Source organism: Berghia stephanieae, chromosome 1 (genome assembly GCF_034508935.2).
Source record: "Berghia stephanieae isolate SIO BIC M18660-M18661 chromosome 1, UCSD_Bste_1.3, whole genome shotgun sequence".
Classification (NCBI taxonomy): domain Eukaryota; kingdom Metazoa; phylum Mollusca; class Gastropoda; order Nudibranchia; family Aeolidiidae; genus Berghia; species Berghia stephanieae.
Window position 1 is genome coordinate 56,360,012 of NC_088360.1, and position 10,000 is coordinate 56,370,011.

The 10,000-nt window shown below is 36.8% G+C and overlaps 1 protein-coding gene across 43 annotated transcripts in view; it reads right to left on the reverse strand.

Moving 5' to 3' along the window:
• LOC144978001 (polypyrimidine tract-binding protein 1-like) overlaps positions 1 to 10,000 on the reverse strand; it is a 351,175-nt gene that overhangs the window by 22,174 nt on the left and 319,001 nt on the right. For 37 of the 43 annotated variants that reach the window (XM_078923493.1, XM_078923544.1, XM_078923571.1 and 34 more), the window contains one exon: positions 8,763 to 8,858. In XM_078923493.1, coding sequence (XP_078779619.1) covers positions 8,763 to 8,858 — 96 coding nt within the window. Of the gene's footprint in view, positions 1 to 2,938; positions 3,275 to 8,762; positions 8,859 to 9,555; positions 9,842 to 10,000 lie in introns of those variants that run through there. The other 6 variants (XM_078923680.1, XM_078923702.1, XM_078923671.1 and 3 more) reach the window with 2 other exon arrangements.

Genomic DNA, 10,000 nt, shown 5'->3' on the forward strand with positions numbered 1-10,000 from the left:
ACAACACTTTTTAGTTGGTTAATTCGTTAACATAATCAACTCATTGACGAGAGTAAACTTATAATATAATTTGATGCGATGATTTGGTTCTACAACGCATGCACGATATGACATATTTAATTATAAAATAGATTGAAACGAAGGCACAAGTTATCTATATTAAGTATATAATATAATATACCGATGCAATTAAGCATCTCTTCTCTTATTCGATTTTTGATAGCAATGAAAGTTCAGATTTAATTGTTTCGTCACGTTCTGTTTGAAACATCAGGTAAAAATTTAAAAAAAAAAAAAAAAGTAAAAGAACAGAAGGCTATACGTGTCAGTGATATAATTGCACACAATTCTGAAAAACGTGTGTAATCGTTAGTTCATCAAGTCAGAAATTACAATTTTTAGCATTTATTGTAAACCAGTAATTTTCACGTGAACGATGAAGTAAGACATAGATCTAGAAGCAGAAAGGGAAATAAAGCGAATAATTTCATGGACTTTAAACAGAGATGGACACATTTTGTAGTTTCAAGAACGTTTAGGACATAATGTAGAAAATAAATTTCCCAGTCCAGGTCGATGGTATTACTTTAATTACTTGTATTTTGCGTCGAAAGTAAAACAATAACAACAACAACGACAAACAAACAATAAAAGAAAATTTAAAAAGAAAACAAACCACGGACTGTTTATAAAACTAGCGCTTATCTCCCTCAGCAGCTTAAGCCAATAAACATTTAAAAAAAAATCTATATGTATTTGAGAAACTTTAATTTTTACTTTCATCATACGATTACGTTTAATTTTTCTGCACAACAGTCAGTGCAGTGTTCATTGTATTATGTATATCTTGTCATGCATGGTTAACAAACGTGGTGAATGAATAATCATATTTTTAATCAGCCGGGTAAAACTCGTCTTGTGTAGGGAAGAATCAAATGAAAAAAAAAAAAAGAACAAAAAGAGAAAAAAAAAAGATTTCAGGTCAAGGTTAGACATTTTAATCAACTGCGACATTCTGGAAAAGAAAACCCATTTAAAATGTGGCCAGAAAACTGGTCCTTCAAAAATCGATCTATTTAAATGACCCCCATCTTGGCAAAAACTGATTGGAATTCACACACATGAAAATGGACCGAGATCAATTCCGGGTAAAATCGATATTTCTCCAAACCCTCTGTCCACCCAGCAGTGAATGGGTAGCTGGAGCTATTAAATCCAGCGAAAAGTACTTTGAAACAAACTTAGCGTCATAGCCAAAGGGTGGCATACAATTGCTATTGTCAGTTTCACGCTAAGGAAACTATGATAAACTCCGGCTCCACGGGCCTCATCCCCCCCCCCCCCCCCCCCCCCCGTCCAATTTAATGTATCCTAGTCAAGATGTGCATATACGCGTATTTTAAGCGCACACATCGACATAACTAAAATGTAACACACACACACACACACACACACACACACACACACACACGTTCACAAACACTTAAATTACAAATTAAATAGTTTAAAACAAAATGCAAATATGTTCACTAGTCTAGTGTGAAACACACCCGAGTCCACATCCATTCTAACTGATCCCAATTACACATAATGTGTTAAAAAGGGGCTTTTCCGGTATACTGCATAATGTGATCAAACACTATCCCCCCCCCCCCCCACCCCCCTCCAACAACATTTTCATTATCTCTTCTGATCAAGTGGCAGGAATGAATGTCAAAATTATTCGTCAAGCATAAGCACTAGAATAAACACCTCTAGGGCCCAGTAGTAGCTCAATCAATAGTTCACGTTTCCCGTTCATCTTCAAACCCCTTTCCATCTAGAAACGACAAGGTTACTTGGTCTTGATCAGATGGAAAGTACTTGCGGCTATGAGGTCTTATGCTATGACACTCGCTTTCGGATCGGAAGGTCCAGTGTTTGATCCCGCTCTGAGCGGCGCATGCTCGAGTCCTTGGAGAAGGCTCTTTACTTACATTCTCTCATTGTACTCATGCGTAAAATGAGTACCTGGCCGTTATCAGCCTCGTCTCTGTCGGGGAAAAAATCGCAATACCGCCTAACAAGCGTCATGTCACGTCCTACAAGTCAAGGGTTGCTGTTGGTTAGGGATCCCTTGTAAAACGCTTTGAGCACGTTAAGTGGACATTGCGTTATATATAAATGCTCTAGTTTTTAGTTTGTTTTTTACCTAGTGATTGACAACCCTCATTGTTTCTCGTTACATAATAAATTGGTATAATCTCCAGAAGGCCTCATTGTGCTAAAGGGCAGCAAAAACGTATTTAAACATTTAATTATTAGACTAAACAGGTCGAACCGCATTTTTGAATTCATAGCAACACCCACCATGACACGTGTGTACAAGATACAGATACCAAAATGAAAACTGAATGCTAGCCTACTATGTTCTCTGCAATCAATCACTATCACTGACGGTTTCACGGCACCATATTACAGAATATGTTTTTTTTAATGTTTATTTTTTAAACCGTTTTCTGAATCTAAATGTTACTCGAAGTCGACTCAATTCTGAGTATTTGTATTCGAGAGCGGAGAGAGTTGTTGAATGTGACAGCCATTGTTGGTATTTAGACTGAAGAATTTTGATAATCTTCGTTTGAATGTTTCTAAATCTGTTGTGTTCACACATGATTCGGGAAGAGCGTCCCAGTCTTTGATAGTGCGGGGTGCAAATGAATATTTGAAGATGTTTGAGTTAGTAGATTGGTGTTTTAGTTTTTATTTTTAGTGGGTTTTCCTTGAATGCGTGTATTCGTTTGTAAATCTAGTTGTTCTGGTAAGAAAAGAGGATTGTTAAAAAAAATTCTATTTAAAAAATAAAATGTCCGTCACCATTACGGGAACTTATAATCAAAACATGTACATGCTACCTAAATCATTATAGATAAATGAAGAAATAAAACAAGCCATTTACCTTCGATATACAGCAGCCCCTTTTCCCAGTTTTAACTTTATTGTTTTCCGTCACTTTCTTACTAGTATTATTAATGTTATCAGCTTTATTTTCATTCTTTGCATCTGCTGACATGTCAAGGACGGATTGAATGGTTTCTTCATCACAATTTAGCGACAACTCCATTCTCCCAGAATAACAAACAATACACAATCTAAGAAATCAGAAATTAAATGACTTGTTTCCTGTGATGCTGCTCTCCAGCCTTACTATTACCTCTCAAAACCACAAATTAATAGGGCCACGAAATCACAATTTTCGCATCGACTAATGACTAACACTGTGAATGATGGAAGGAGAGATGAAATCAAGTCATTCACGAACCAATACCTAATTTGATAATTTCGGTTGACATCACACTACAGTTTGTGGTTGCTTTTGCCAGCCAGAGAGAGCTATCAATTGTCATACAACTGAAGCGGACAATTAAAATTATTAACATTACACAAATGTTTGTGTGAATGGTTTAAATTATTTGTTATTTTGTTGCCAGCCAAACCTAGTGAGCTTTTGAATGAACCGCACACCATAATGAATCTATTTATTTTTGTGCCAAGCATGTGCTCCACATGAAAATGAGTACTTTTCCCCGATACGTCCAAATATTATGAGTGATTTGTCCTCCAAAATAGGACTAATAAACAATTGGAAACATAAAACTTTATAACACGAAATAGTACGATTGCGAATTTCTAGTTTATAATTCTCTCTCTCTATCCCTCTTCATTATTAAATTTCCTCATCTCTTCATTCTCCTTCTCCCCCCCCCCCTCCTCCTCCTCCTCCTTCTTCTTCTTCTTCTTCTTCTTCTTCTTCTTCTTCTTCTTCTTCTTCTTCTTCTTCTTCTTCTTCTTCTTCTCCTTCTTCTAAATATATTCCCGACTAATGATACAGCAAACTGTCTCCGCCTTCATGCTGAATATCATGTATAATAATATTGTCATTAAAACTGCATTCTCTATGAAATTAATGTTCATTACATGAGGATTGACATCATGTAATATAGAGCCACAAAGACAAAAGAGACTGTATGGATCCAAAACATAACAGAGACGGAGATAACCTCATTTCGATAATGCTAAATTGACAGTAGTAATTGATTTCTACCCCATGGATAGAACCTTATTCATTCGCGAATCACTCTCCGCGCGGTCTAACATATTCCTGTCGGGTGGACAGAGGGTAAAAAAAAAATAAATCTCGACTGCACCCAGGATCGATATCGGTCCCTTTGTGTGTGAAGTGAGTGCATAACCACTGAGCTACATGGACCCCTGAGTTATAGCATGTCTTTTTCTTTGTATGGCATGGTCTGTTTATTGATGGTATGCGTTTAAGTAAAATTTCAACATGTTGTGCCAGCGCGATCAATCGTGCCAACACAGAAAATTGTGTGTTGAAATGTTACGGAAAATTCAGTGAGAACGAATCATAAAAAAGCGTCTCAAAACAATAACAAAGGTCCGAGTGACGTCAACTTCATTCATTATACTAGTACAACGCGGCTTAAAACTCAGATTTATCAAATTAAAGGCGACAGCACGTCTTCTAAAGGAGCCTGGAGTCGCTTGTCCAATTTCATTCGGTATAATAATATAATAATATTATTTCTAACACCTTACTATAATGTCAGCGTCAATCCCTTTCGCTATCTGACAAGGTTTTCGTGTTTGCCAACTGTCACCACTTCATCACCTGACCCAGGTGTCAACGAGTGCAGTAGCTAAATAATATCACATACGTACCTTTGGTCAGGAGACGGTCGAGACAACCCTGTGGTAGACTGTCAAAACACCAGTTCTCATTTTTAGCCAGAAAACTCATACATTTTTATGATCTCCAACTTGTCAAAATAACTTCGATAATATGAGACTTTTCTTTGGACAATATTTTGTTTATATAGATAGAACGAAGATGACGTCACTCAGGTCTTTGTTATTGTTTGTTGCCATCCATGTTTGTGAGTAATTCTCACTACACTGTATTACCATACAATAAACGTTTAAGGTTACACATAGTTTTGTGTGTTGATCCGTTATACTTCCGGATGCCATTGTTGTGAGCTTCTTAGCCAAGCGCATTCTATCTATAGATAGAACGAAATTGACACCACTCAGCGCTTTGTTATTGTTTTTAGACAACCATTTTAATGATTAGTTCTCACTAAATTCTATCAATTCGATTATAAACGTTTAAGGTTACACACGGTTTTGTGTGTTGGTACCTTATATCGGGCTGGCGCATGTTGTGAGTATTTTACTTAAACCCACAGCGCATCAATTCTAAGGCGCTCAACCTACGCCAACTCTCTTCTCTGTCCTTTTACTAAGATCAAACAGTTAATTGAATTTGAAGAAACAAAGATATTTTAATGTGTCGCACAACGTAATGAAATCAAAGCCCCGGCATGAAAGAATAATAATGCAAGCGCCGTAAAACCTTTAAAACAAATTAAAACAACAAAGAATAATAATGCAAGCGCCGTAAAACCTTTAAAACAAATTAAAACAACAAAGAATAATAATATGCTTCACAGGGCACATCCCTTTAAAAAAGTAAATATATATATATATATATATATATATATATATATATATATATATATATATATATATATATATATATATATAAAACACGCAGTGACGATTAAATAAGAATTGAAATATTATAATTTCTAAAAAATTTGGCTTGATCCTTACTGGTGGGCATGCGAGAAAAGAATAAGATATTTTCTTTCCCTTATCTTTGTCTATTTTCCGTGGTGAAATGGCATTTCACATGGCCAGCTCTTTGTCCATTTGAAACTTTCTATTCTCCTCCCTCCTCCTCCTCCTAACTCTCCTCTTCCTCCTCCTCCTCCCTCTCCTCTTCCTCCTCCTCGTCCTCTTCCTCCTCCTCTTTTTCGTTTATCATCGCCTTCATCATAGCCATAAACGTCATCACTACCACCACAACTACCATCATCATCATCATCATCATAATCATCATCATCGTCATCATCATCATCATCATCATCATCATCATCATCATCATCATTCACGTATTTCATAGGTCCTCTTCCTTACCCCCCCCCCCCCCCCCCCTCCTGAATTAACAAATATCGAAAAAAAAAAAAAACAAGAATAGAAAAAAGAAAGCAAACAAACTTCCGATTCACTACCTCCCTTTTTCCTATAATGTGTACAGTTTACCACAAAACGATACATTAATGCTCATTAAATATTCATAAAACCCCACTTTTTTATCACTCATGGTATTTGGAGTGTCTGCCATTATCATAATAGCTAAAAAGTAACCTGTTGGGATACAAGTTTTCCATCCTGACATTTCAAGGGGTCAACACCAGCCCCGAACTTTGGCATTCGTATCAAATCTATTGTTGACTTCATATCGCAGTGGTACAGTGAGTTAAAAAATCATTATAGCGCAATATCCACTATAACGTGCTCAAAACGCTTTACAAAGGGTACCTGACCAACAGCAACAGGTAATAGTTTGTAGAACGAGATATGACGCCTGTTAGGCGATACTACAATTTTTTCCCGACAGAGACAACGCTGTTAACGGCCAGGTCTTCGCAAAGTCCCAGTTTGCGCGATTTTTGCCAAGATGATTGTCGATCGATATTTAAAGAATGAATCTATTAATAGTAAATTAAAAGTTTTCTGGTCAACTGAGGGAAGGGATCTTTGTAAATACCCTACAGGTGTGCCAATGTGGTAAAATTGGGTCCAGCGTTTATTAGCCGCAAAGAAAATAGATACTATTATGTGAACCATCGCCTCTAAACAGTGTGTCTCAGGACGAACAGGACATGAAAATTGAATTTATAACCAAAAATATAAGACTTGCCGAGTTCATTTCTTTAAGAACTATCTACATAGACTATTCTCAATAACACACACAAGCGTAACCCAAATTTGATGCTTACGACAAAAGATTCCATTTTAGAATCTAAACCACACAGACACAATACCGTTTGGAGGGATCGCTCACAATATCAAACAATTAATGCTATGTGTTTAGGTAAAATACTCGCAACATGCGCCAGCCGAATATGACGCACCAACAACAATCAAACTATGTGTAAATTCAAGTGTTAATAGTTATGATTTATAGAATTTAGTGAGAACTTATTAAAATGGCTGTCAAAAAGCAATAACAAGCTGAATGACGCCAACTTCGTTTCATCTATACTTCATCGTATATTGATAGGTGAACAAGCCTCCAACATGTCAAATGGTTTTCGACTCGAAATTTATATGAGGTTTCGGGTTCAAGAATCTGTTTGGGTGTTTTGTCGGTAATTCTAATCTATCGATTGCTATATAAAGTAACACTATTTCTGGATAAAATGATTTATTAAAATGAATGTGTCGTTGTGCAGCAATATCTAAGATCATTAGTCAAGTGGCTGAGAAATAGGTGGATAGAAAAGCAAATAGTTGTAGATAATTTATTATGAAATATTCGAGTGTGGGTGTGAAAGAGTGGTGGGAAAACGTAGAGGAGAAGGAGACATAGATAGAGTAGAAGAAGAGGGAAATAAAGACGAAAATCTGAAGGAGAGGGGATAGAGTTCGAAGAGGAGAGAGGGAGCAATGACAAGGGGGAGAGAGAGAGAGAGAGAGAGAGAGGGGGGGGGGGAGGAGAGAATGGGGAGGGGGGGGGGGGAAGGAGACAGGAATGTTAATGTGAATGTGAGCGCAAAGACAGCTGATAGGAGAGAAAGGATAGTATGGGAGGATTAGTTAGAATAGAGGAAAGAGTAGAAGAAAAAGAGGAAAAGAGAGAAAGAATAAAAGGAGAAGAGAAAAGCGGAGGAGAAAGGAGGAGGAGGGGGAAGGAGGAGGAGAAGGAGAAGAGGAGAGAAGAAGAGAGAGAAGAAGAAGAAGAAGAAGAAGAAGAAGAAGAAGAAGAAGAAGAAGAAGAAGAAGAAGAAGAAGAAGAAGAAGAAGAAGAAGAAGAAGAAGAAGAAGAAGAAGAAAAGAAGAAGAAGAAGAAAGAAGAAGAAAAGAAGAAGAAGAAGAAAGAAGAAGAAGGAAGAAAGAAAGAAGAAGAAGAAGAAGAAGAAGAAGAAGAAGAAGAAGAAGAAGAAGAAGAAGAAAGAAGAAGAAGAAGAAGAAGAAGAAGAAGAAGAAAAGAAGAAGAAGAAGAAGAAGAAGAGAAAGAAGAAGAAGAAGAAGAAGAAGAAGAAGAAGAAGAAGAAGAAGAAGAAGAAGAAGAAGAAGAAGAAGAAGAAGAAGAAGAAGAAGAAGAAGAAGAAGATGAAGAAAGAAAGAACGTAGTAGTAGTAGTAGTAGTAGTAGTAGTAGTAGTAGTAGTAGTAGTAGTAGTAGTAGTAGTAGTAGTAGTAGTAGAAGAAGAAGAAGAAGAAGAAGAAGAAGAAGAAGAAGAAGAAGAAGAAGAAGAAGAAGATAAGAAAGAAGAACGTAGTAGTAGTAGTAGTAGTAGTAATAATAATAATAATGCTGAAAACTTATATAAGCGCTAAGTAGTAGTAGTAGTAGTAGTAGTAGTAGTAGTAGTAGTAGTAGTAGTAGTAGTAGTAGTAGTAGTAGAAGAAGAAGAAGAAGAAGAAGAAGAAGAAGAAGAAGAAGAAGAAGAAGAAGAAGAAGAAGATGAAGAGGAGGAGGAGGAGGAGGAGGAAGAGGAGGGGGAGCAGGAGGAGGTAGTGGTGGTGAATGAGGAGACGGATGTTAAGGTGGAGGAGGTGAAGAGGCAGTTGGGGTAGGGGAAGATAGTGCAGAAGCTGTACATCCATTGATTAAAATAAAACTCCTACCTTTTTGGCATCGGTAAGTTCTGTGGGTGACTGAGGGCCCAGCCCTGTGCCGTTAGCAATCATTGGACTGTGGGACATTAGTTCTTCGCTGCCTCTCTGGAAATGACACAGAAATTATTTTAAAAATCGGTTAGGAATTTTGACAAAGTAATTTATACATGAATTTATCACCACAGAAATACATCGTCAAAGATTAACACCGATCAAGTTAACTGTACCGCTTTGCGTGTTGTTAAAAGTATATGAAATGACGGAGAGAGAGAGAGAGAGAGAGAGAGAGAGAGAGAGAGAGAGAGAGAGAGAGAGAGAGAGATGTGGGGTGGGGGTTGGGGGGGGGGGGGGGGGTATATACAAAATAAATATATAGATAAATAGATCGGTAGAAAGATAAATATTTATATAGATAGTCAGGTAGATAGAAAAAATAGAAATTGATAGAGAGAGAGAGAGAGAGAGAGAGAGGGAGAGAGAGAGAGAGAGAGTGTGTGTGTGAGAGAGAGAGAGAGAGAGAGAGAGAGAGAGGATGTGCAGAGTATTATTGAGCATAAAGACTCCCATGATGCTCTCATAAAACAGGGGATATATTCAAACACCCCTCCTTTCATAAAAGCCTAAATAAACTTTTCTAAGAATTCCGTCCAAGCTCGTTATATCCACAGAATAAAAAGGATATGCAAGGTCACTTCGAATTGTTCACTGTGATTTTTATCTAAGCTTTAAGATTTACATTGCAATGAAAAGAAACAAATCAGAAAGCTGACAACAGATATTATTCGTATTATGATACACTCACTGTATTATGTTCAGTTTGCAACATGTTATATGTTGGCGACGTTTGGACCCATAATAACATATCTTCACGTTTATGAAAACAACAAATTGTAACGTAAACACGGGCTATTTGATAATGCTAACACTGTGAAAGTAAAAGTGTTTTGAATCAAATATTGTTGATCAGTGACAGTTTGGTCTATCAGACTAATGGATTTCCTTGTAAACTCGTTGCTAAGACTGACAGCTAGGCGATTAAGTCTTAATCAACGCCAAGTCAATATTAAAGTCTTTTAATGGCTAAAATTCTGTCACAAGCAGAAAAAATCGAGACATATGGGATTACTTAAAATGATAGTGAGAAACCCCTCCCCCTCCAAAAAAAAAACAACAAAAAAACCAAAAAAAAAAACCAAAAAAAAAAAAAAAAAAAAAAAAACAGGAAGAAACGAACCAAAGAAAAAAAA